Source organism: Clytia hemisphaerica, unplaced genomic scaffold, assembly GCF_902728285.1.
Source record: "Clytia hemisphaerica strain Z4C2 unplaced genomic scaffold, Clytia hemisphaerica genome assembly, whole genome shotgun sequence".
Lineage (NCBI taxonomy): Eukaryota > Metazoa > Cnidaria > Hydrozoa > Leptothecata > Clytiidae > Clytia > Clytia hemisphaerica.
This window is the reverse complement of record NW_027103722.1, coordinates 711,584-738,737: the sequence shown is the minus strand read 5'-3', so window position 1 is coordinate 738,737 and position 27,154 is coordinate 711,584. Positions and strand designations below refer to the sequence as shown.

General features: G+C 35.1%; 3 protein-coding genes across 4 annotated transcripts in view; 2 read left to right on the top strand and 1 right to left on the bottom strand.

Moving 5' to 3' along the window:
• LOC136804606 (bifunctional peptidase and (3S)-lysyl hydroxylase JMJD7-like) overlaps nt 1–27,154 on the bottom strand; it is a 243,570-nt gene that overhangs the window by 8,336 nt on the left and 208,080 nt on the right. The gene's annotated exons all lie outside the window — the stretch shown is intronic.
• On the top strand, nt 5,317–17,033 carry LOC136804598 (E3 SUMO-protein ligase PIAS2-like). 2 transcript variants are annotated; one of them, XM_067061198.1, is made up of 16 exons: nt 5,317–5,393; nt 8,746–9,101; nt 9,326–9,510; nt 9,741–9,825; nt 10,088–10,138; nt 10,306–10,396; nt 10,865–11,002; nt 12,189–12,294; nt 13,000–13,073; nt 13,207–13,301; nt 13,935–14,000; nt 14,159–14,250; nt 14,464–14,803; nt 15,182–15,228; nt 15,662–15,699; nt 15,976–17,033. In XM_067061198.1, the coding sequence occupies exons 1-16, from the start codon at nt 5,352–5,354 to the stop codon at nt 16,093–16,095; spliced, it is 1,926 nt and encodes a 641-aa protein (XP_066917299.1). In that variant the 5' UTR covers nt 5,317–5,351; the 3' UTR covers nt 16,096–17,033. The 2 variants fall into 2 exon arrangements, with proteins under 2 accessions (XP_066917299.1, XP_066917300.1); XM_067061199.1 differs by having other exon boundaries at nt 9,383–9,510; nt 15,976–16,196.
• Nucleotides 17,990–27,154, top strand: part of LOC136804623 (survival motor neuron protein-like) — a 33,809-nt gene continuing 24,644 nt past the window's right edge. Inside the window, exons 1-9 of the mRNA XM_067061227.1 lie at nt 17,990–18,135; nt 18,897–18,983; nt 19,179–19,213; nt 19,858–19,912; nt 20,352–20,489; nt 21,607–21,750; nt 24,487–24,611; nt 25,502–25,622; nt 26,092–26,271. Of these exons, the coding sequence (XP_066917328.1) occupies nt 18,082–18,135; nt 18,897–18,983; nt 19,179–19,213; nt 19,858–19,912; nt 20,352–20,489; nt 21,607–21,750; nt 24,487–24,611; nt 25,502–25,622; nt 26,092–26,271 (939 nt within the window). The 5' untranslated portion in view covers nt 17,990–18,081. The remainder of the gene's footprint in view (nt 18,136–18,896; nt 18,984–19,178; nt 19,214–19,857; nt 19,913–20,351; nt 20,490–21,606; nt 21,751–24,486; nt 24,612–25,501; nt 25,623–26,091; nt 26,272–27,154) is intronic.

The window sequence follows — 27,154 nt, the reverse complement described above, 5'->3', positions numbered from 1 at the left end:
ATTAACATTAGTCTAGGCTGTGGGGGGCTTACCCCCTGCAATTTCGACCGCCTTTCCGCATAAGCTGATTTTTTTTTGGCGTGCACCTCACCTTAATCAAATAACAATTCAGCGTGGACTTGTTTCCATCCACACTGCACACTACTGCTACTGGCGATGCCGATGGCAAACCTCTAAATATAAAATTAACAAGTCCATTTTTCCAAAAACTATTGAGTTGAAAAGATATATTATCTGATATGAAATTCGTCTATAAAAATACTTACTAAAGTTTAAGGGTTTCAATTTCAACGTTTGAGCATAGTCATAAGAAAAGAAGCAGGAAGAAAATGTTTTTTAAAAAAAGCTTAAAAATATTTTTTCAGCGATGAAAACGAAAGTGAAAGCAGGAAGATATTTCAGTGTATAGATTTTATCCGACACAAAGCAAACACCATAAACCATAAACCAAAGTCGATCTTTATGTTGGAGTTTTCTTAGAACCGCCGCGGCCGCGGTCGCGGTCGACCGCGGAAATAAAAATGGCGAAAATCGTGGTCCACTGGTTCATAAAATAGGTAAATAAAAAGTGAAACTTGTATTCTATAGAATAGACTGAAATCACCACTTTAATGCCTTGAATTTGGGGCTCATTAGGAATGGACTTAAGTGGGAGTCAATGCCATTTTTATGATTCTCCAGCATTGTATTGTGCTTTTTTAAAAGTTTTACATCATTTGGCGCCACGCCATTCCAGACACCAGAAAATTTTTGTTACCCCGTAGAAATACGTAGCCAAATTAACAAGCGGGGGGGGGGGCGTTTATTTGGCACCTAAGAGTAACTAATTTCGGAACATGTTTGAAGGAAAAATAATCACTTTTGATTAAAAAAGTTCTTAAGAAAAATTCAAAATTAGCGAGTACAGGGTGTGTTTTTCTTGTCAGAAGCTCATATCCTTCTTGCATTTCTTATACTTTTACAAGTTGGGATTGCATTGTATTCCTGAAGCAAACGGTTGCTTTTTTTATCCGTCAAATCTTTTGGTCATTCTTTTTCCGTAAATCAAAATTCTTTTGAGGCACTTTTATGACACCAGTCTTGTTATTAACATGATTAGTTTTTGTAGGAAGCAGAACTTCAGCTGAGATCCTTCAGTTACAATGGTTGATTGATTTAACATGTAATCGTCAGCCGTGCAAAATTACTCGAATCTGATTGGTTTAGAGGAGTGCGATTAATCGTTAATTGCACTATTACCACTTTTTGCACTCTTCGACAGGGGGACACTTTTGTCCCCTTATTCTTTTCTCTCCCAAGTCCTGTGTCAGAGACTTTTTTTTACTAATAAAAAACAAAGACATTTTTTTTCTTCAATATAAAAAAGAACAACAAAATTTTACGTTACAATAGCTTCTTTTAATTGAAAACAAAGAAAAATTACATTGCAATGTTTTCTTTTTAAACAAAAAAAAAAGGAGGTTTTCGAATGTTTACTGACGATTACCTCGGAATCGTATGTTTTGTCGTGCAATTAACGATTAATCACTTGTAACAAAGGATTGCACTCCAAACCATACAATTACTAGTACTAAGCATTGGTAATTATCCAATTTATGCATTGAAATGTCTCTTCGTTGTGAAATGTAATCTAGCAACTTCAATCGAAGAATACGGAAGAACGAAAAACTCTACGAGCTGCGGATTTTGACCCAGCAAGGCCTCGTCTTTCTTCTTTCGAACTTTCTAGAAATCGCATCGTAAAAGGACGTAAATCGCCCAAGCGTGGGGGTTTATTGGAGTGACTTAATTATTTTCACTTTTTCATCTTCATCCTCGCAACAAATTATTCAATCGGGTTTGTTTTGCTTGATTAACGTGTAGTTTACCATTTCGAACATTCCCTGAAAAAATGAAAGATAACGAAGCAATCAACGTGGAGAAAACTTAAATAAACAAAGCTGTTGCAAGTTAAGTCCGTGTTGCAAGTTATGGCTGTTTACGGTAACCTTTATTTGGAGGGTCGGAATTAGGCAGGGCTGTCGGATTTAGGACCACTCACGGTATTCATGTGACTTTCAGCCTTGCACTCCATCACATAGGCTAATCAATTTTAATGACTTTTTTGACTAATGACAGTGAGGCTGGAACTTCGATTTTTGAGGATTACGATTTTACCAGCTTTTTAGCGATTTTTGCCTTTCTAACCCAAATCTTGCAACCTCTTTACCTTAAAGGAAGATCAAAGTTAGAGTTTTTCAGCGTTCCGAAAAAAACGCAAAGCAAAAATTTTTTCATCTACACAGGATCGATTCTCAACAACAAAATACATCTTTTGGTCTTTGGGTTTGTTTCTGACGTTTTTCCTTCAAAGAATATCGATCACTTTCCTTTTCCCCTCAAGTGCGTGAGAAAAAAATGATTAGCTCGCATTCTCGCGCGGACGAATAAAGACGAGGCGGCAATCTTGCACTGAGGGTGCTACTTAGTTTCTGCCCTATTTGCGCCCACAATAGAATGATCCAAATACGGGGGTATTCCAAATGATAAACGATGTCGTTCTGTAAGTGTATGTTCTAAGAGATACAAATAGTATATTGAATATTATTAACTTATTTATTTAAGTATTTTTGAGCCCAAATTTAAATATCTGGTTAAATAAAAAACAAATGATAGCAGTTCTGTTTTTCCTCAAACCCCCGGGAAAAGTTTTTTTGCCGACTTAGCTATTTTACAAATTTCGGAAAAGAACTCCCATAGGAATTCTGATACATAACCCGATTGGTTCATTTCGGAAAGTCATAAATTGCAGATGATTTTAAAAGTTTCTTAGGAAATGTGTGGAATTTATGGATGTTGATGGCTTGTTGATTCTTTAAAGAAAAAAGATGACAGGTATAGCTTTTTCTAATCCTGGAATATCGAGGTTCCAGCTACACTGAATGACCAAGTTAAAAATTTTTGATTTTTTTATATTTGAGTATTAAAAAGGCATGTATTCAAATAATAAAGGTTTAGAATTTTTCTCTGGGCTAGTTAGTCAAATGATAAAATCTTAGTGTATGCAGGGGGGGGGGCACGCAGTTACTACAAGACAGTATGTGTAGTAAGTGCCTTTTCAGCACTTTTTTTTAGGACCACCACCCATTTACAAAAAGAATTTGGGCACCACCCCTGTTTGCATTTACTACACCAGCATAGTAACTATTTTTCGGGAAAAAAATTCAGGTACCATTCTCGAATTTCTGCTGTGGAAAGTAATCCATACATAAGGAAAACTCCCAAGTTGACTGTACTTATTTTTAACAGTCTTAAATTGGCCTTGTCGCATATTTTGCAAAAATGAATTAAAATATACTTTTCATCTCTTTATCAAAATATGAATTAATCTGAATTAATCATAAACTACACAATGAAACCTAATGAAACATCTATTTAAACAAAGAAATTTTGAACCAAACTTAACTTATGTACCAATTAGTTCTTAATTGCCCATTGAAATGTGCTAAGAGGCTTGACTTTTCTATAAAAGAAGGTTATCAGTTCTGATCAGTTGTGGAATTAGTCATTTTTGTAATAAAATTTCATGGCAAGCAGTAGTGTAGCTATTCAAATCAGACATGACCAGTAAAAGCTACAGCTAGAAGATTGTTTGAACTATTAGCTTGGCTCTGTGATTAGTACACTAGTACACAAGTCTTCAACATCAAGTTGACAAGTCCATTCCCGTGCATTTCTCTAACATGTAGTCATACATGAATTTTTTTCTTCACGAAGCCATGTAGGGGACAGGTAGGCAGGTGTATTTTAATTGACCGGGCGTACGTCTTACCAAAAGAGATGCGCTGCACGCGCAATAGGGCACCACCCAAAACAGTAGTTACTACACTTTGTAGTTACTGTTTGAGGCTACTTGGAAAAAGACGCCACCCTAAACAGCAGTTACTTCTGTGTAGTAACTGCTTTCAAAATTTTTTAAACAGTACCCACCACCGTAGTAAGTGTCAAACTGTCTTGTAGTAACTGTGTGCCCCCCCCCCTGGTGTATGGAATGTTTGATTTTCTAAATTGTTCAAATTTTTGAATTAATTTTCAGCTTTATTCAAATTTGTTTCTTACAAATAACTAGTGTGTATATTGTAGTGGAGACTCATATTATTATTTTTTTGATTTTAGCAAAAATAGGGTCGGTCAGGCCCGTAGAACAACAAATTAAATTGGTCTCTCTCAAATTTTTTGGTATATCAAAAAAAGGTTTGTGGTGATAGAAAGTATAGTTTGGTTACATTGAAAGATTTTTAAAGTCCTTATTTCAAATTAACTTTCTTAAACAATATGGAAATGAGGTTACTTTATTTAGTTCAAAATAAAAGTATTCTTTCCCACGGAATGACGTCACACGAGGGGGGAGAGATCAAACATACTCAAATAAAAACAAACAATTTATCAACAAAATCATTTTAATTAGTTAGTTAGAACACAGTGTTTGTTTTCCCCTCGAAATCCAGAAAATCTATTGGCTAAAACACAAGTCACATGACTATCCGTGCAGACCCTTTGCAAAGAATTGCTTTTATCAAAAGATGAGGATTGACATCAACATTTACATCAAACTCCTCCAAAACATTTCAAATCAAGGTTGTTTTTTCATATTCAAGTGAGATTTTTTAGGCTATAAGATGCAAGAAATCACCTGTTTAAGACGTTTGGAGGGCAAAAATTTTCTTTGTCTACCAACCATGGTGGACGACATTTAATACCACTACATTGATACTCAATTTTTAATACCTAAATGGTGGTAAGGAAAAGCGCTTGGAAATTACCCTGTGAGGAAATTGCAAACATGCTCTGCTTGCAGAAGGATGAAGGTTTTTACTATTCTTGCTGATCGGGAGTTTGCAAGCATATTTACAAAAAGTGCTAAAGTTTTGGACAGAAAAATTGAAATGTGTGCCCTTATAGCACCTGACCCCGAGAATGTAGATTTCTCATTTATTAGCATTATAGACCCAATGATAGTTCAACTACATAAAAAGTTGTTTCAGAGCATACTGCTTATTATTTCCAGACGTTGAATTTCAGCTTTAAAAATTGATTTTTTTCAAACAGAAATGAATTTGAAGTTGACAGGATACAATCCAAATCCAGGCATTTTTTGAATAAATCTTCTCTAAGTCAAAATCTAATGGAATTAAGTTATGGCGATAGGGTATTTTCTTACTTCCAATGAACTAAGATTCTATTTAAAGCTTCACTTTCCTAAGTTAGATATTTTGATGAAAATGTTGGACCTACATTCTTGACATTTTTTTCTGTAAAATTCTGTATTTTTTTTCATTTTAAGAAGAGAAATTAATATTAAAGTTTCAATCATGAGTGGGAGGAAAGATAATATGAAGTCTGAGGAGCTCAAGGTATAATGTTATCTTCATAATATCATAATATTTTATTATTTAGTGTTCTTTTTTGTACCAAGTTTATCGTACAGAGCTCAAATTCCAGATGTAGAGCAATTAACTTTATTATTATGATGTATACAAGCTCACAGGCCCGAGGTGGACCTCTACGAACCGATTTCTAATTACAATATTAATATGTCAAGTATCTTAGTTGATGTTTTTCCCACGCTTTGTTTAGGCTTTCTTTAAACGATCTGATTGAGGTCGACTCGATGACAAATCGCGGTAGTGCATTCCATGTTGGGATCGATCTATAGTAGAAAGATTTCGTCTGAGCCCCACGAAAACCATCATCAGCAAAGTTTGGAACAAATTCATGATCATTGAATCTGGTTGGACGGGATTTTTTAACAAACTTGTTCCGAGTTGTCTGTGGGTCGTAAAAATGAATATGCTTATATATTTGTACCATATCACTGAAAAGCCTTCTGAACTCAAGAGATGGAAGTTTGAGTCTTTTTAAACGTTCTTCGTAGTGGAGATTACGATATTGAGGAATCAGTCTTGTCGCCCGTCTTTGAACACCTTCAATCAATTTTATACTACGACGTAATTTTGGCTGCCATACTGATTGTGCATATTCCAAGTGAGGTCTGACAAAGGTGGTGTACAGAGTACAAAATGCCGAAGGACTCAAGTCGTTAAAACTTCTTTTGATGACTCCAAGGATTGAATTTGCTTTGTTAACCTGTTTGGATATATGCTCCTCGAAAGTTAGTTCCGAATCGATCAAGATGCCGAGGTCTTTTTCTTCAAAAACATGTTCAAGTTCATTACCCCCAAGCTGGTATCTGTGTGCATGCTTGATGTTGGCGAATTTACCGATTGTTAAGACATGACATTTATCAGGATGGAACGTGAGTAACCAATCCTGAGACCACTTTTCCATTTCATTGATATCTCTTTGTACAACGATAGAGTCTTCTACCGAATCTATAGTCTTCACTATTTTCGTGTCATCAGCAAAGAGAAATGCATCCGTAACTACTTTGTCTGGCAAATCATTGATGTAAATGACAAATAGCAGAGGTCCAAGTACACTTCCTTGAGGAATCCCACTTAAGACAGGGTTAGTTGTTGATTTGGCTGAGTTGACTTTGACCAGCTGCTTGCGATCTGACAAAAACGATGTTATCCAGTTTAGTAGACTTCCACCTACCCCGTAACATTCCAGTTTTTTCTTTAACCTCCTGTGAGGGGCGGTGTCAAACGCTTTTGCAAAATCAAAATAGATGCAATCGACAACTTTGCCTTCTGCCATCGTTTCACAACATTGGTCAATGTAGTAAAGAAGTTGAGTGACTGTTGATCGCTTACCAATAAAACCGTACATGCTTCATGCTTCAATGATTCTTTGTTGTCCTCCGACTCCAGAAGAGATGCAACTCGGCTTGTTGACTTCAATTGACTTCTTACATGCGACCAAAATCGCTTCGGGTTGTTCTTTGCCGATCTGCTAATTTCTCGTTCATGGTTTCTACGCGTGCGTCTCATTATACTGTTGACTCTGTTTCGCGCCGAAACATATTTTGCTCTATTGAACTCCTTGTCAGCATCCGAAGAATTAATCCACTTCCTATGTAGGTGATCTTTTATCCTGATTTCATTTCGAATATCTTCCCCTATCGGTATATTTCCTTTTTTCTTCCAGAAGGAATTTCCAACTTCTTTTAGCGGGACGAATCGGCTCTTTAGATCGTTTAGAACAGTCTTGAACTGTTCCCAGAGCTCACATACTGTCTTCCCGTTTGATGTCGCGATAAAGTCTTGCGTCCAATTAGCCGCTCGAAGAAAGCGTCGCATTTCCTGGAAGTTAGCTGAGTTGTAGGAATACTTTTGGCAACTTGGCTTCTGCTCAGCACAACACTTGAAGTCAAAGACAAGTACACTGTGGTCACCTTTTCCAAGTGGACTAAGATATTTGAGATTGTTGACTTGGTTATATTCACTGGTTAGAATGAGGTCTACTAGAGACGGATCGTCTGTTCCTCTACATCTCGTCGGCTCTTTGACGTATTGGTAAAGAAATGAATCTCGTAGTGCATCCAAGAATTTTTCTTCTTTACTGTCCTCAATATGGGGGGTTGTCCAGTTTTCCCAATTTATTGTTGGTAGATTAAAATCTCCAACTATACATTTGTGTGAATATCTCTTGTCTTGACTCAATGACTTCAACAGGCTGTTCAACATAGAATTGTTTTCGTGCGAGTTAGCTTGCTTCGTAGGGCTTCTGTATATACACGCAAATACAAGTTTGTCTTTCTTTGCTAGACGAATCTCGATAATACAGGTTTCTTCGAATTCAACAGGACTTTCTATGTCAGCAACTAGATGGTCTATTGATGAGTGTGCCAATATAACGATTCCTCGACCTTTGTTGTTATTGGTATTAGTCGAGTTAACAACTTTATAGTCTTTCATTTCGTATTCGTGGAATAGATTATACACATTCACTCAGCATCTGGATAGGGCTATCACTGGTTTCAAAGTTTCAATCACAGATTTGCACTGCAATGAACCAACGATGTAAAAATAATAGATAACCAACTTGCCTTGATTCTCAAAAAACATCCGTGTTACGGTTGTAAAAATATTAATGACATTTTGCATCGTAAAAAGTGCAATTAAATAAAAACTTGCTTCATTTGCAACCTTCTATTGGACAGAATCGATCACGTGATGTATATTTTTCCAAAATTTGGGTTAAAAAAAGGGTATTTTCCTATAGGTAGCCTCACAGAAGGAATTTTTTAATTAGATATTATTGTTCTAGAAACATTTATCTGTTTATTTTGTATCAGGCAACCTTCATGCACTTTTCATTCGTGAGATATCGCACTTCAAATCACACATATATTTTTCAGATAACAGCATTTTATGAGCGTTTATTTATCCAGATGAAGATTAAGTGGTATCAGGCCGATCCGTAGTTAATTTGTCTAAAAATTAGTACCTTTATCTTTTGAAAAAAATTCCAAAATTTGTAGTAAATAACAATTCAAATTTTCTATCAATTCAGTGGATGTCAAAAAGTGTGTCAAAATCTAACTAAAAGCATAACACGCACTGCACACAGAGCTTTTTAAAGGAGTGCTCATTTTAATAGGAAAACAATGGTTGCTCTCTTGGGAGAAGTGCCTTCTAGAGGTAGTTGGTTATCTATTATTTTTACATCGTTGAATGAACTGTGTTTGAATCCAAACACTTCCAGGTAGGGTGTTATGGAAGCATGGTAATACTCTCTACATTCACTGATATTGTGTCCCTTATAGTTTTTGTTTTCAAAAAGGAATATTTTTTTCTACAGAACATATTGATGACCTTTCGTATTGCCGATCTTCAGTCACTCCTCACAAATTGTGGAAGATCACGTTCTGGTCGTAAACATGAATTATTAGGAAGAGCGCTGAGCCTTTTGAAAACAAATGATAGTACAAGAGTACAGGTTAAAAAGAAGATATTGGAAATTCACAATCAACGTTTCCCATCATCACGGCAGATGCCACCAAATGCAACAATGCACCATAACTCGTATCAGCAGCACCAACCATCCTATGCATCTTATAACTCTGATAAACATGAAGACTCTTATAGCATGCATCGGTCGTCATCAAGCTATAAACATAGCTCACAAAATGCTCTAAGTTCATCTAGCTCACAAAAGTATGTTTCATTTTATGTTATTCAGTCTTCAGTATTTGCTAAACATGTCTAATATTTAATCAACATGTATTTATATTAGGGTATTCTTATGAAACATAAAGGTAGAGAGGGCATAAATTAAATGTCATTGCACTTCTTACATTAAAATATGAAAAGCATTTGAACATGGGATTAAGGTACTATATATCAATTTCAAACCTAAAAAACTTTGTTTTTTATTCAAGTCATGGAAGTTATAACTCACATCCATCTTACTCACAAAACAATTCAATTTATGGTAGAGGAAGTAGTAGCAGTGGCAACAATTATTCAACATCAACCAGCTCAATGCCCATTCATCTAGATGTCAAATTCATCGACCTTCCCTTCTACAATGTCATTGATGTATTAGTAAAACCAACAAGTTTAGGTAACTCAAAACTCATCTTTTTTTCTTGTCTGTATAATGAATGAAGTAGTGATGTGAAATACACTTTTACTTTGACTGTCCTGATCCTCCTAAGTGTTCTGTGAAGGCACAGTGATGACTTTGCCAGAATTTCAAACTTAATGTTTGATTAAACTGAGATGGTTTAAAATTATTGCTGTTATAGATGTTTTATGAAATAAATTGATATGTTTTGGTCTTTTTCGTTTTAGTTCAAAAGACAGTTGTTGGGTATCAAGATACAGATTTTCTATTTCATCTAACTCCTTATCAGTGTCAACTAATAAATAGCTCAAGGTATAAGTTTGAAATAACGTGTCTGTCATATTTAAATACGCACAAATCACAGATATCTTATATGCAATATTAGATGGAGCTTCCCCTTCCCTGGCTGAAGAAAAATAGATAGACAAAACTTTTCAAGCATTTGTAGAAAGTAGCTGCATTCGAAAAAAGCAATAGTTGAGAAAATGCCTTTTATAATATAATAACGTTTTCATGCCTATCGTTTTATAATTATAAAATTATTTTGTTTCAAGATCTTTTTTTTCTTCTCTAGAGCATACAATTCAAAACAAGCAATAGAATACACTGTTCAGATTCAACTCAGGTATTTTACTCAGTCCAGCTAATTTTGAAACCTATTGCTTCTATGTTGCAACATCAGTCTGTGGACAAAATGTAACTTTTAGAATTCCATCAAGACTCATATAAATCAGTTTAAAAATTTGATTTAAGTTTTCTGTAATTCTTATTAAAAAACCCTTTTCCTTTTAGGTTTTGTTTAGCTGAAGTGAGCTGTGTACAAGAAGATTTATATCCAAGTCGTTGTAAGCTTTCAATAAATGGAAAAGGGCTCACATTACCAGTAAGTTTAAGTGTGGAGTAGCAAAATTTAAAAACTTTTTTTCATTACTTTATACACATCAAGGATCCAGTGATAAAAGTTCTCCTGTCTGAGACTGATTTTCATCTCAGCGAAGTATATAAAGAGTCTTCCCTTCTCAAAATTCTTGATAATTTACAAAAATATTCAAGAATATAACATATTCTGAGCTAATTTGCAGTCACAGACAAAAATTTATTGCTTTGTATTGACTATTGACACTAAGGATCTGATAATGTTTATTTCAGTTAGCATTTGAGTAACAACAAATAATTGGCAAACAACTATATAAAGGTTTTTCAGGTTTTTTTTAAGTTACATAACTTCCGCCCTTATGGAAGCAAACTTTTGATTTGCGAAAGGGATCAACTCTACAGATTGGAAGGTTTACTTGAGCAAAACATGAAAAGCTTCTATTCAGAGCTTGCATTGGTGACATTATCATTACAGGGTCAACCACCACCAAATGCACAAAACCAAGAACCAAGGAAACCACATCGACCCATCAATATTACTCACATATGTCGTTTAACGCCAACTCAAGCGAATCAGATTCATGTACAATGGATGCCTTCAGATATGGGACAGGTGAGTCAATCAAGAAAGTCTGATTTTAAAAATTTCATGTGGAGTTTCATGTGTCAGCCTCTTTTAATTTTGAGTCCAACCACTTGGTACCCCCCCCCCCCAAGTCAGTGTACTGGACCATAGGGTACTAACTTGATTTTTAGATTTTTTTTCAAAAATTAGACCACAACCCTTTTTAGTACATTGTACTCACTTTCCTCCACAGCCAGGGCTTTGACACAACCCTTTTTTAATACCACCCTTTCAGTACACTGTACTGACTTTTCTCCATGACCGGATTTTTGATGCCACCCTTTTAGTACACTGTACTAGCTGTTTTTCGATCAGATAAGTTTAGAAACCACCCCTTATTGTGCACTGTTCTAATTTCTTCTCGGCCATATAAGTTTAATTTCCACCATATACAATGGGTTTGGAAGTATTTTGATAAGAAAAGCAACAAATCATATAAAAGGAAAGATTTGAATATCAAAATATTTGAATCCTTGTAGTACAAACACTAAAACAATGAAACAGACAAAGTCATTTGAATACAGTGAAATTAGCTGAACTTAGCACGTCAAAACACTCAAAACCAACTTTGAGTTATTTCCCTTCTTATGACTTGATTTCTGGTTGTCTGGCAAGCTGTAGCATTTTTTCTTTTTTGAAAAAGAAAAAAAAAAGAGACCTAATCCTGTATACAAACTGAAATAGACAAATCTTTTATCAAAATGTAATATTATACCAAATATATAAAAAGGTGCTTTCACTTATATACAGATTTTTTTCTAAGTATGTCCAACAAAAAACAGAAAACAATAGAGCGGACATTTGTTTTTATAAAACTTGTAAGCTTCGATTCGAACGTTTACACATTCAAATTCTTTTGTTGACATAATGTAATATAATGGGCCTGATAGAAAATGTGCGCATGCTGCGACTCTGAAACAAATCCAATCAAGTAAACAGGAAATATTGGGAGAAAATCAGTGTACCAATTTGTATCGCTTAACCAGCCTTAACTTGAAGGTCTCGGACCAGCCTCGACAAATAGGACTAGGGCAAATATACATGGGAATTCACTGGGTTCGTGTGTTTTTACCATGAAATTAGTACAATGTACTAACTTCTCAGTGTGTATCAATTCAGAACACCAACCTTTTTTAGTACAGTGTACTAACTTTTTCTTTCTATTTTTCTACAGAGGTGGACTGCTACAGTTCATCTGGTCAAAGTTGTACAACCTGAAACTCTAATACAACAACTAAAAGCAAAAACTGAAAGGCCTCCAGCACATACTCTAGCATTTAGTAAGTATTGATAAAATTTGGTATGCTTCGGATCACTTTTTTTGGATTCTACACCCAAAAAAAACATAAAATATCAAAACTTGGTGAAAAATTTTGACAGGACCCAATCCGAACTCGTATCCCCAGTGGTAAGGACCAATGCCCTGCTGGAACTGCCCTCCCCTTGGGTGCTTCTTAGGGCCTTTTTACTAACATTTTTGACCTTGGGACCACTTATTTTGGATTCTACAGCCAAAAAAACTTTGTGGAGCCTGACTCTAGGCTCTAACTAGGCCACCAAGCCGCTAAAGATTTCTGTATATTGAGCAAATTCACTGCTTAGTAAAAAGGGGCTAAAGATGTGCTCCGTCACCAGAAGTTTCAGTGGTTCCTGACTGGAAGTCTTATTTATTAGCTCAAACAAAGAGCTCAAAAGAGCGCCAATGACACCTTTCTATGTGCATATCTTTTATAATTATGTCATCTTTTTAATGTCAATTTATAATGGAATGGTTCAATTCAAATAAAATACGTTTATCATAGAAATCCTGGTTGCTGTGGAATCTGAAATGATGTTTGGTTTTGTCATAAAACTCATTTATCATTATTGAAATATCTGCACCTGTAAGGGATACACACTGAATAATTATACACACTGATATATACTTTCTCTCTAATCCCTTTTTTGTTAACCTATGAGGAAACTTTTACTCTGTTTCATTTCAGTAAAAGAAAAATTGAAACAAGATCCTGATAGTGAGATTGCATTAACAAGTCTAAAAGTTTCTTTATGTTGTCCGGTAAGTACTCGATTTTTTTCGATTTTTATTCCAACCTGCCCCAGAACCTGCCAGAACTTATAAGGACTCTTGTTTTATTTATTTTATTAAAAATGCAAGTACTTAACTTTTGCCTCGATCTGAATATTTTAAGATTGGAAGAACGAGGATGACGATGCCATGTCGAGCGACTAATTGCAAACACTTACAATGTTTTGACGGTAGTCTTTATATACAAATGAACGAAAGGTATAATATGCAATCAATTTCCTACTTTCATCACTTTTGCACCTGTTTTTAATCAGAAGCAGAAATTGTGTTGAAATATTAGTTAGATACGGAAGGTAATCGTTCTTCATGCAACTTCTGTTAACCAATGATATTGCATGAGACTTTAACTGAAACAGGGGTACACTCTTTTTTTTGTAAGCATAACGTTTATAAGCATACTTAGACTCAAACCCGTTAAAAATAAGCATAATGCTAAGCATACCTCCAAGCTAAAATGCAAAAAAAACTTGAGCAGCTTTTCTAAAATGCTGACCTTCTATAAGCTGTTTTAGCAAAGATTTTCGCCTGCAGCGCTAAATTACAAAGCAATTGTAATTCTTTTGAGCCAAATCAATGTTTCGACTTAAATATTCGAAATTTCCATGAACCCAGAGAAAGTCAACAGAGTGACGTGTAAGCATATAAATAAGCATAAATTAAGGCTGGAAATGAGATTTTGCTAAGCATACTGAGCCTTGCCCCAATTTTCCCGCATGCTTGTAGTAAAAAAAAGAGTTGATGTTTTGACCGTTTTTTGGGATTTCTACTCTCTCTCCAACTTTAAAGACCAACTTATCAAGAATTATTATTAACTCCTATTTTTACTTTCAGGAAACCATCTTGGGTTTGTCCTGTTTGTGATCAGAAAGCATATTATGATCAGTTATTTAAAGATGGGTATGGCGTTTTTCTTTCTCAATGTCTCCTCTATTTGTATGAAATTAGTGCAATCGCAAGATATTTTTTAAGTGTTCCACCTGCAAACCACAATCAAACAATATCATATCATCAACGAACCCAACTTTTATTTAATTTTATTTCTCTAATTTTTTTAGAATGTTCATGGATATAATGGAACAATCAGTACACTGTGACGAAATCATGTTTTTCGAAGATGGCTCTTGGAGATCTGCATCTGAAATCGAAGGTTTTATTTTGAGGCATTCTTAAACAGTCATACAGACTTCATGCTATGTTATGTTTTAAAACCTCTGAACATTTTCAAACTAGATCAGAGGAGAATGATTTTTCAATTCTTCTTTTTAATATGTGTTTCCATTTAAAATCTGAACCCGAAAGGGATGATTTAGAAACCTTTTCTGTATAAATGTGATTTAATAGTTTTTCTTGTTTCCTTTAGAATCATCAAAACCTTTATCACAAGTTGTTCAAACACCTGCACGCCAGACGAACGGTGGTACTGCAAACTCCAGTGCAAACGATGAATCCTCACCACCATCTCCGATCAATATTAATACTCCGCCCCTCATAAAGCAAGACGACCGCCCCTTTCACAATACGCCGCCACCCAAAATGCCCCAACTTGATCGGATACCGACTGAGAATTCGGAAGAGCCAGGTGACAAAGGGGATGATGAAGAGGTTGAAGTCATTTGTATCGATGATTCTGATGACGATGACGTAGCACCGCCTCCGTCTCGCTCATCCCACCCTCCGCCCCCATTGACCAGGGCTCCTGCGTAAGTATATTTATTTACTAGTCCATGAATAATAAAGAAAAATGGGTTTGAATGTAAAAATATTTTCAGTCGCCTATCATACCTTAAATGTAAGAATTATATAGCTCCCTGCTGGTTCTTCTGGTTCAAATTACGGGGACTATTCTACGTTTGTCGTTATTGTATCTTTGATTTGTTCTTGTATAAAGGACAAGTATTTTCTTGTATCATTCTTTTTCTCTCAGTGTATGTCCTGTTAATGGTATTTAGTTAGTTTAAAATTTCATTAAAAACACCTTAGAAAAAAAGGTTTCCCCGAATTCCCATTCATCAGTCATAGCAAGTCCTCCTGATCAAATTACAAACTTTATATAATTCTCAATTTGATATATTTTATAGAGATTCTAACAGACCACCGTTACCCTTTCCCGACCCAGATCTTCAAGGTATTCTTCATTAATAAAAAATAATGTTTACAGACACTCCAAAATACTTCGAAAGGCTTGCAGTAGTTGATTGAAAGCGGTCTGACCATCTGATAAAGTGATAATTCACCTAAAAAAGAAAATAAGGATGGATGAAGCACTTTTTGCCATTGAATATAACCCTTTTTTCAATCTTACCACTGTATGTACATAGGTTCTGTTTAACATTTGTTAAAATGTTTTGTTATTTTGTTCTTTTTCGTTTTATAAGTGTTGTTTCATTACAATTCGGAACTTTATAATTTACAAACTTATTTCCTTTATTTACTCGATATTTTCATCTTTCAAAAAATTTCATTCAAATTTCTTACTTTACTACTCAAATTGTCACTGATTACACGTTCACCTGAGCTCTGTATTAAAAGAAGATTTTGATTTCATTTTTATCTCACAGGCTTAGATTTGTACAATATTCTACCATACGAAGATAGAGTAAGTTACTCTTTTTATTGTTTTCTTTATTTTCTTTTTTGTTTTTCTATAAACAAAAAAGGATGTCATTTTTAGTCAATCAGTTTTGAAAGCAAATTTATCACTTGTTCTACTGGTCCTACCTGAGTCTGATGAAGTAACTTTTCTTTTTCGTACCGACTAGTATAACACTTTGTGTGTATCTATATTCAGACAATAGCAACATATTTTGAAGGCTGTATGGTAACTATGAAAATTATCTTGATTCTAATAGATTTAATTTTTTTCTCTTTATAGATTGCAGCTGCAATGCATTTAGATCAAAACAATTATTGTGCGAATTTGGGTGGAAGTAACAATTCAAATAACTCAAGAACTTCTTCGTCAGCAAGTATCATTGATATTAGTGATGAATGATTTAGATGAAAAGAAAGTTGGATGGAGAGTATCTTGACATTCTTTCAATGAATGTTCTCCTGGTGGCTTTTCAACTACTGTACTCATCATGAAAATGTTCTGATTGTATTTCCGGCAACACTGTACACTCTGTTTGGAAAAGACCTCATAAGGATTTATCTGCAATGATCTAATACCATTAAAAGAAACGAATTCCAGAGAATTCAAAAATGATTCAAAAGAAAATCAACATCTGTGTTTTACCGTAGCCTTGATCTACAACTAAGATCTGGATCGTATCTTTGTACATCGATTACAGGGAAATTCATTGTGAACTGATCGGTATAAACTGGACACTTTAGTACCGTCAGTTGGTCTAATGTCGAGATCCCTCATCTAATTCCGACACCCTTTTTTAGAGACGGGAATATTAGGAAGGTCTGAATTGCTGATCGAACCTACTTCTCAAAGAGGAATAAGTCTTTTATCTATCAGTGATTCCGACCTTCCTTTTATTCCAATCTCTTAAAAAGGGTGTCGAAATAACATGAGGGATGTCGACATTAGATGAAGGATGTCAACATTACACCAACTGTTGGTATCAAGCATATAATGTGTTACAGCGGATAAAGGAGTTATACTGGCAACTTGTAATCATCCATGGTTGTTTATCTGTCAGTCAGTGCATCTTACAGATTTTCTGTTTGTCAACTGTTTTGTTTCAGTTAGATATGGAATATTTTGATACTGATAATACATGAACACTTGGAAGTTATCGCATGGAAGTATAAAATTTTGTTGGTAGAATCTTACTGGCTTGATGGGTTGTTCTGGTCAGTGCAGTATCTTTTTATATTGAGTTTTTGCTTTTACTTTTTAAAAAAGTGGTTAGATTTTGTTACTAATTACTGGATGTACATATCATCTAGGTTCGTAAAAAGTATTTTCTTTTGTTTTTATTGATGCTTTTGTCTGGTTTTGTATATATTTCCTATTATAATGGACTGTTCCAGAAATAAAAACTGCAGATTCATATAATTTATTCTCGTTTAAATCCACTCTTGGACGTTTTGCAAACATTCGATTCGCGTAAGGGTTTCGAACGTTTTTTTTTCCATAATGTTGCAAAATACATAACTTAAACAAAAATGAAAAGCGTCTCTATGACATGTTTTTATTCTGGAACTGCCCATTTTATGTTTGTTTAGAATTTCCCTCTTTTTAAAAAGATATTTTAGAAAAATGGACCTACACAATAATAATTTACGATATTATACAACATTAAAAAAAGAGAAAAAACTTTTGACCAATAATTCTTTAAAATAGTTTTTCCATCAAACAATTTGAACTTAATCTCCTTCGCTTGAAAGTAGAAACAATCTCATAACCTACTTTTCATGACGCGAATCTCTGTATTTAATTCATACAACTTTAATGGACACCTCTGCATTCTGGGGTGGATTGGGATTTTCAGGTTTTAAAGTTAAGTGGGGTGTAGTCTTGTCTGTACACAGACCTAGTATCGGCTGATTTAAAAATTCATTGCCGTAGAAGGTCTGTTGTCAATGTCTTTTCTCATTTAAGCTTTTTCAAAACGACCGCTGCGACTGAGCGTTGGTGTGAGAGGGGAGACTATGAGAGAAGTGTTGCTCTCTATAAATCATACTTCATCGCAGAGGTCTCTGTACGGGGGTGTTTGTCCGAGTGACTTTTGGCAACTATGTCAATCGATTGAAAGTCGAATACAATGATGATTATGAGTATTCGTCTATCCTTATATTTCATCAAAGAGACCGACTAGTGATTATTCAAAACGATCATTTAAAATAATTGAACTTGACTATTTCAGTGCACCGGTATGTGTCACGTCCTTTTATATCTGAAAATTGATAGGTACTTCTATATACCGTACCGTAGCTTCCGTCTTATTTTTTTTTATAGAACACGAAAATCATAAGTAAAAATATAAGAATTGATTGGAAAAGTTTTTGTCTTTCCCTTGATCATATGGCATATGTAGACAATGGAGTTGTCTGGAAACGCACCAATGGACAATTACAGGTATCAAAGTCTTTGTCTTGTTAACTTGTATACCGTAACTTGGTCTAATGTCGACATCCCTCATCTAAATTCGACACCCTTTTCTAGAGCTAAAAATAATAGAAAGGTTAAAACTATTTTTCTTTGCTTAGTGGTAAGAGAGGAAAAATTTCTTTTCAATTACAGATTCCATCTTTCCTATTATACCCTCTAAAGAAGGGTGTCGAAATTAGAAGACGGATGTCGAGATTACCAAATTACGGTAGTACACATTAATGTAAGTTGATCAGTATCAGCCTTTATGGTTTAATAGTTTTAAGGTTTTGTTTTCAAATAAGAGTGATATCGTTTGCTTATTCATCAATTTTAATTTTAAATTTTTAAGCTTTTTTATATTGAATTGACACGGATGTGGTGCAAGATTGTTTATAACAAGAGGAAGACAATGTCCTGATATGAAACATTGTGTCTGATATGAAACGGGAACACTTATGTAAAAATAAAACCTTTAAGTTTGAAATGTTCTTCCGTCTTAAAAGATTTAACCACCTTATGTTTGGTGCTTTTCCTACGACGGAAACGGTTAGTTTTTGATTTGTCTAGATACTGACTGACTGAGGATTTTGTGGGTCAAAACTGCAGGCTATTTCAAACCGTTTCTGTCACTCAGCCGTCCTCAAAAGGTTAGATTCTCGCTATTGGATGACCACGTAAGCCAAAAATGGGAGGTAAATTTCTACACCTATCATTTTGTTATTCATATTTTTCTGTGTTGCTTTTAGGACGAGGACGTAGGAGAAACACATGATGAAATATGGGATGATACAGCTCTCATAGAAGCTTATGATAAAGCTGTTCAAAAATTAAAGGTAAAATCTTTAACCCTATTCATATTAGGGTTTTAGGGGTTCTTCAAAACTAGGGGGGGCTGTTCCTGTACCACCCCTTAGCTTTTGGATGAAATTTGGCACACAAGACCCTTGTCATATAAGGTAAATTTTAGTTGTCAGAATTTGCACGGAGATTAATATTCCATGATCTTTTTCGACCTTTTTTTCTCTCAGGAAGAAATTGCTACAGATGATGAAAAACCAATAGGGTATTTATTTAACTTACATTTTAACATTATCCTAAATGTTTGATCTTCCATTGCCCAGGTTCGTCATTTGAGGCGATTAGTGACGCGAGAGGCGACCTCTCTACGATCGACTCTCTCTAATTTCGATCTTCAAGGGCCAAAAATTCTCTCTTCGAATAAGATTCGAAGATTCTAATAACGAAGAGTCTTTACGACTTTCCAGCTGAGCGGAGCAATGCTTTAGTTCGACTTACAGATTAATAGAGGGTTGACTGTATCTGGTCGATTGATAAGGATTGAATCCACTACTTTAACATTCAACCACGTCTCCTTAGCTTTATGAGAAACTAATAATATGCTTTAATTTGATTGAGATTCTAGAATGGGACTCAGCTCAGTCTAATGGTCAACAGCCAGTAATAAATACACCTCAGAATTACGATCAGAAGCCTCGCATCTCGAATGTCGCTTTGCCATAAAAGAAAGCTACAAAATACGGGCCTAAAATTGAGATTTTGACGTAGCTTCTTCCACTTATGCAAGGCTCGTGAAATTTTTCAAGTATGATCAATCATGAGCCTTTTATCAAACTTTCCTGAAAGATTAATTCCTATAGCTTGTCTAGTTTTAAAGATATATAGGTAACTTATTTTTCATCTCAACAGCAAAACAGAAGCAAGTGGTAAATCAGAATCGAAAAGCAAAAGACACAAAATCCAGGTAAAAAGTCTTTTCATCAAATATCGCGTTTCATGTATATTGATTTTCGAAAAATGTCGCAAAGATGCATCGGTAGAACATCAATATTAAATGAATAGAATTTTCGCGTAGTAAAACGAATTTGGTGAGTTCGATCTCACTTCAGTTCTCAGTTTACTACTTCGTTATCAAACTGAGGTCAACGCGCATATATACGTGTTAGCACAAATCTTTACTAAAGCTGAAAGGATTCTGGGCTTTAAATGGCTTGCATTTCCTACTCGCTAGCCATAGGTATTTTGATCTTTACTCTAGAAAATTTATTCCAACTCGTTCCAAATTGTGACTTAAGTGTTGCTCAGGTATTGTGTTATTTAGTTCACTTTATCTCATGCATCGCTCAGCTTGTATTGTTTGAAGACCTAACATATATTTTTTTCTATTTCTTTCTTGATGCCAGTGTTTCTGGAAGATCGGTCAAAAATGTCTTGCGCTATACTCTGAAGATGAACTTTGGTATGAAGCTGTCATCTTGGGCATTCACATGAAAGAGAATGTAGCACTGGTCGAATTCGATTGGTATCACAACAAAGAAGAGGTACGCGGTTCATTTTTTTCTATAAAATACCTTATCGGGGAAAACTTCGTCGTGGAAAAGTGACGAAATTTTGGCCAAGTGACGAATATTTTTCCCCGACGAAAATTTTCCCCGGCCTTAATGCGTTTACCAAAACCTGCAAGTGACGAATATTTTTCCCCGACGAAGTTTTCCCCGATAAGGTAGATCATAAAGCATGAAAATGTGTTTTTACAGGTTTATAATAATAGTTACCACTCTACTTAGGGGATGAAGCTTTTGCGGAAAGAAGCTTTGTGGACATGAGCAAAGTTCACGAAACTTCGCGATAATCATAACTTTTGCGATTGGTTGATTCGTTGATTGTTTTGAAGGAATCCTCTTGGTCTAGAGCGATTCTAAAGAAAGAATTTTTTTGCGCGAGGATATAAACTCTTGCAAATGATCATTTATGAATTTTACGTGGAATTAACTTTCATGAGAATCCCTTATAAAAGTTGGATTTCGCATGGCATGTTTTAAAGAATACATCTGTTTCGATTCGTTGGCCGGGTAGCACAGTCGGTAGAGTATTCGCCTTTACAATCTAAGGGTTGTTGGTTTGATTATTAAGATTAAGCAGTGGAGGCCTACATCATTCCCTTCAGAAACTGCCGGACCTATATTGACGGTGTCGGTTTTTTGTAATCACTATACAAATTGTAGAGTAGCGTTGACTTTTATTATCCTTTGTTGCTACCTGTTTGTCAACTTGAAATAAATTATTACATTACATATATTACATTACATCTCCGGTCATTGCGAACTCAGCGAATGAGTAGCTTAGATTGGGTAATCTGGTCTAGACGTAAGTAACTGGGAGCTGAGAGTAGGCATGGCGCTCTTCCTCAACATTCGACCTCCTAGGCTTAGCACAAATAGAAAAGGGGAATTTCACTCCCGGCTCTTCCGACAGCCACCAGATGTATATAGTGAAGATATGTAATGTTTGTTTGTCACTGTAGAAAAAGAAAAGTATTGATAAAAACGAAAAAAAGTGAATTATATTTTTGTTAATTATGTATATTATGTATATTTACGATTTTTTTTAAGTAGGTGTATTTACTTATAATATACTTTTTCGATATTTCTCTTCCAGGTCTCCCTCACGGATCTCTTACCAGTTGAGAAGAAAGAAGAGATGGAACAAGCAACCCAGGGGGAGCGTGGTAGTTTTGAAGAAGACGCCGATGATGACGCAAGCATGACGTCATCTCTTCCTGAAGAAAAATCTTCCAAAACGGTAAATAATTTGTTACGAGCTCGGGCTTCGAAAAGGTTATATCGGATCGCCTTTATTCACCTTTTCTAATTTTGTATCTCTTATCCTATCTTTTTTCTGACTCGTCACGGTAATTAACTACCTCTTTGCCGACAAATTTAGGTTTATTGCGAAGCGAATGTACATGAGCGAAGCAGTTTTGCTATCGTGTGTGCGTACCTTTAACTTTCCATTCTTTCAACCATCTATAAGGCAGGAGATGGGAAAAACGTCTAGTATCTCCGAGTCGCGCGACAATGAATATTAAGGGGATAAAACATTAAGGATATTCCCCGAAATGATAGAGAAAATTATCTCCACCACATTAAATTTGACGTATTCGAATTTGAAACTCCGTGTAAGACTACATGGCTCGTATTCAATCGAGCTCCGAGCGAGAGAACAGTAGAGTGGCTTTTTTGAGACGGACAACGTTATTTTTAAAGAGACGTCACAGGAAAACATCTCTGCGGTGCTCTATTCTCCTTGCAGATCGGGGAACGTCGCCCGGTTTGGAAGGGTATTGATGATTAGACCATACTGGTTTCTAGCCGTCAAACATTAAAGATGGCGTCAACAAATGTACAACAAATACTGCTCCTCAGTTATTTTTCTTCAATTTTCATGCTTCAAGAGTCGAATTGGATCATGTTTTTTGTCAGATTGGCACAAGAAATGGTGGATGATAAAGTTTTGTTATTATCCCTCCCTGGATTTGATGTTTTGTTTCAATTCTGTTGGTTTGGAATGAGAAATGCATTTTCTTGAAAAAACAGGACATGTTTGCCAATTTTGACAACAAACTAACTTGAATTTTGTCTGTACATGTAAATAAATTTATAACAGGGCAAGTGACTGATTATTTTTGGAGAAATCTGACCATGTTGTGCCTGAAATTGAAACACTTGCAGCTTTAAAAAGTCTGGAGTTCCTTGCCTTGATTCATTTTGTTGTTTGGGAAAATTTGAACCTGGAGCACAATTAACTATAGATTGAATTTTACTTGGTGCTTCTTCTACAACAATGACACTCGACTGGTAATTGAAACCTCTTTGAAGGGGAAATTATATACGGTCTCGTTTCCAACTTTTGAAGCTGACAACCACAGCCAGCCCAGGCGGCCTGATGAATAATAATGTTATGTCAACCTCTGAAAAAGTAAGCTAATCGTAAAGACATTGAATATGGATGTAAAAAATTGGAAATCACCTTACATAACTTTTTAAATTAAAGACTTTCATTGAACTTCGAAATTATCTTCCGTTTTGATTAAAATGTGGAAAACGTGTCGTGAAATATGAAATTATCTTCGGAATGGGTTTAAAATATGGAAAACTTTTGTAGCGAACCATGAACTTTTCATTTGCATGCGTTCAAAATTTGGAAAACTTTTGTCAAGAAAACATGCAGCTTGCTGGAAAAATTTTTTTTTGCTATTTTTGATAATTTAAGATCATTGAAATAGAACTTTAAAGATAACTTTTATGTACACAAACAGTATGAAGTAATCTCTATGTATTAAGTACTAATGCACAAACTTTTGATTACAACTGACAACTGGGTGAGAATATCTACTGTAAGAAAACGACATTTGATAGCTTGAACGGTCAAATTGATTTTCTTTATGATGGTTCATATTTATAGTAGTACTTTAATGCGATAAACTTTTGCGGGAATTAAATTTCGTGGTCGGGCCAATCCCCAAAATTGGAACATTTCGCGGATGGCACTATTGTGTGACAATATTCTTACAATTTTTTTGCCTGTACTGTCAAATCACATTGGTCGTTTAAATGCGTATTATTAGCACTTCTTTAATGCCAGTAAACATTCAAAAAGTATTTATTTAACATTTTTTGAGTTTTGTTTAGAAATATTTTGCTGATAAGGCCCTTCCAAATTTTCTATGGGATATAATTTTGCGAACTTTTGGGGATGACACCCAAATCCGTGAAATCCGCTAAATTTAATCTCCACAAAAGTTTATCGCATTTAATTATATATTTTTGCGACCGGGTCAGAAAAAGGTTTTGCCACTGGACCGGTTTCCGGTAACACTACACTTTTTTTAATTTTCGTCTGAGCTTAGAATTTTTTTTTTGATATGCATCTAAAACATGGAAAACCTTTGTTGTCAACTATATATAATATTGTCTTCCACGTTTAAAATGTGAAAAACTTTTGTTGATTACAATTGCAATTTTTTTACGTACTAATTGAAAATAAGGAAATAATTCCTGGTACAGTATGAAATTTTTTTTTTTACTTTTTTGATATCTTTTTTGAAAATAGGCCACCATCACTAATAACTGGTTTTTGCGCTGGTTTGCGTCGTTTTTAGGTTAAAAAATCAATTGATCGTTTGGTCGGCAGATAAAACGTCAGAAAAATTGGATTTTCAAACTATGTGTTGGGCAGAAATTAAATCCAACGGAAATTTTGAATAAATAGCTACTGTATTGCAGTGTTCAGATTGCAATCTGTTGAACTTAAGTATAAATATAATATGAAATTGCTTCTTTCTTTGAAAGTTTTTTTCCTTTTAAACATTTTTAGTTATTCCGTTTTTTTGAAAATATGAAATTTTCCTATTATTTGGAACTAAATGTTTTGCTTGCAACTTGCGAATCGAGGTTGCTCTGGATCGCTTCGCAACTTTTATACATATACGGCTTGTAGCTCAAAAACTTATGTGTGTTTTGTACTTATTTTTAATAGGTGAATTGGAAAGTGAGTGACATTTGTTATGTAGCGGATGGTAAAGGGAATTTTGATGAAGCAATTATCAATTCTTTCACTTCTTCATCTGAATGCTTCGTCACTTTCATTCGTGATCGAACCTGGTAAGATTCAATTCTTGATAATCATGACGTGATAATTTATACAGAAACACTCGAAAAACACCGGGCGTTGACTCCAGTTTTATTGTTTCATTCTTCGTGTGTTTTCGTATAAAAGATTACGTCATAAATAGCAAGAATTTGTTTTGAGTTTGCCAGGTGTTTGCCCTGGTGATGTAATTGTTATCAAAATACAACGGATCTTTGATGTTAGATTTCGTAGGCATTTATTTACTTGAAAGGCTTTTAGTTCTAGGTGGCCTGTAAATTTTTCAGTTGGGAAAACCCAACAAAACCCAACCAGAAGTTAGCCCTGGAAATTTAAATATCCGAACAGATCCTAATTACTTTGCATACTACGTATGAGGATCTGCGAAGGTTGGTTTAATCGTTTTGATTATTTTCGTCCGGATTTGAGATAAGGGTTTAAAATGTTTAAATTTTTAATTGCACTGTTTATGGTACACCCGTTTTTAGTAAAAATTTGGAGATTTGATGTTTCACAGAGTGCTAGCAAGGGGTATTTTGGGTCCCATACATGGTAGTGTTCTAAAGTAACTTTAGAACGCCATGGTCCCATATCTTCGGAAGGACTTTTCCGTTTGACTTGAAATTTGACAACCTTCTTAACCTAAGGTTGAACTACCACTAGTGTAAAAATAAACGTTGTAGCATAATTTGAAAAAAAGCTCAATTTTTGCAATCGCAAATTTTACCGCTAAAGATCGTGAAATTTTCACCCAAACATACATTCAAATATAGCGCTTTTGATTCTTTAAAACAACTAAAAAAATGTTCGCAATTATATTTGACTATCAAAAGTTACAGCTATTCTTGTTTGCACTGCCAATTATATCTGGATACAGTAAACTATAGTCATCTTTTCGATTCAGTAAGCGGCTCAAGATTTCTGCACTTTTGTCAGAAAGACCATCCACATCAAGCGAAGCTCGTAGCTCCAACAGATCTCAAACGCCGCAACATAACACCTTTTCTGCACAAGGTTTTCTTAAGGTATGTGTGTACTTTTTTGAATTTTGTCAGCATAGTTTTCTTACCCTGGATCAAGGGCGGGTTTGAATTTTAGAGTAAAGGTCATGAATGGATGGGCAGGGGCAGTTTATTTGGTAGCTGGGGGTTATTAATGGAGGGGAAAAGTATTTACGGATCGTCCATTGTGAAGAGAAAAGAATTTGTGTATGTAAGAAAATGTTTCAAAACTGTTTTTCATGGCTGAAGGCCATTTTTGGTGCTAAAATACTCTCCCTAGAAGTTTATCTATGAGAGGGGACAAGAGCTCAAAAGAATTTGAAGTAGGAAGGCGGGGTTTTCATCGCAGCCATCGTTTTTCTTTTCTTTCTTGTCAAAAGTTTGTATGTTAAGTGAAGTCATCAACAATTGTTTTCAGTAAAAATCAACCACATTTCTCTTTGTTAGAAGACGATTTGTGGTCAAAATGACATCCTTGCTCTATGTTTTCTAGTCAACAGCTTCATCACCATTCGAAATCCCCCGTCCACATTCTTCATCGCAAACTGGTGGAGGTTTCCCTCCCTCATTCCATCATCAAATACAACCCATGTTTGGTGGACTACCACCTTTTCCAATGTTCCCCAACGCTCAAAGTGGTTTCTGTATTGGAATGAATCCTCAGAATTATTTTGTAAGTTTATTCCTTTGACTGATTTAAGAATTGGACTGGATCTTAGCTCATAGTAGGTCATTGAAGTAATTCACAGACTTGAATGGTTAATTACCCATAAATCAGACCCGGCTCATTCACAGATTTGTGTTGTGATATCTTTCAAAATCGTGTGAGAATCCTTTCCAACGATATGATATGAAAATGTTTGAAAGTGGATATTTTTCTTTTTTCTTTGCTTGAAAGCCTTTCTAAAAGGTTAACCGTTGCTCATAAATCGGGGACCTCAGACCATTTCCAGATACATATTAGCGAGGTTTAGCAAGTGTTTATTTCTAAGACCGTTCAATGTGATACCGTAGGCCTGTTCTTAGATTTCACTTGCATGGATTGCTTTGGCAAGTTATGTACAGGCCTGCGGTATCGCACTTTCAAAACAAACCCGTGCTTAACCTCGCTATTGTGATTCTGTAACGTCGTCCAGCTACCTTATGTTTTTGCGGGTACTAAATTTTCGCGTGTTTTAAGGCAAAATTTCGTGAAATTTAAATTTTTCAAAGAAATACAAAATCGCGAAATTAAATACACGCGAAAGATTTTCAAAATATGCCGAAAACCGCTAATCTTTGAAAATAGAGGAGAGAAGGACAAGTAAAATTAGTATTTTCCTTGTTTTAACCTTTTTCTTTAAAGATATCCATTTAAGGGCTCTGACCATAGTGAATTTTTCATAATCGCCGTGTTTAAAATGTGTTTTCTGACTGATGTAACCAACAAAACTATGGCATGTTATACATTTTCTGTCAGACAAACTATTCCTGAATCTGAAAATTTTAAAATTGCATTGAAAAAATTTGGTGAAGAAGAAAATGAAGATTTTTGCGAGGAAGAGTATTTCAACTTT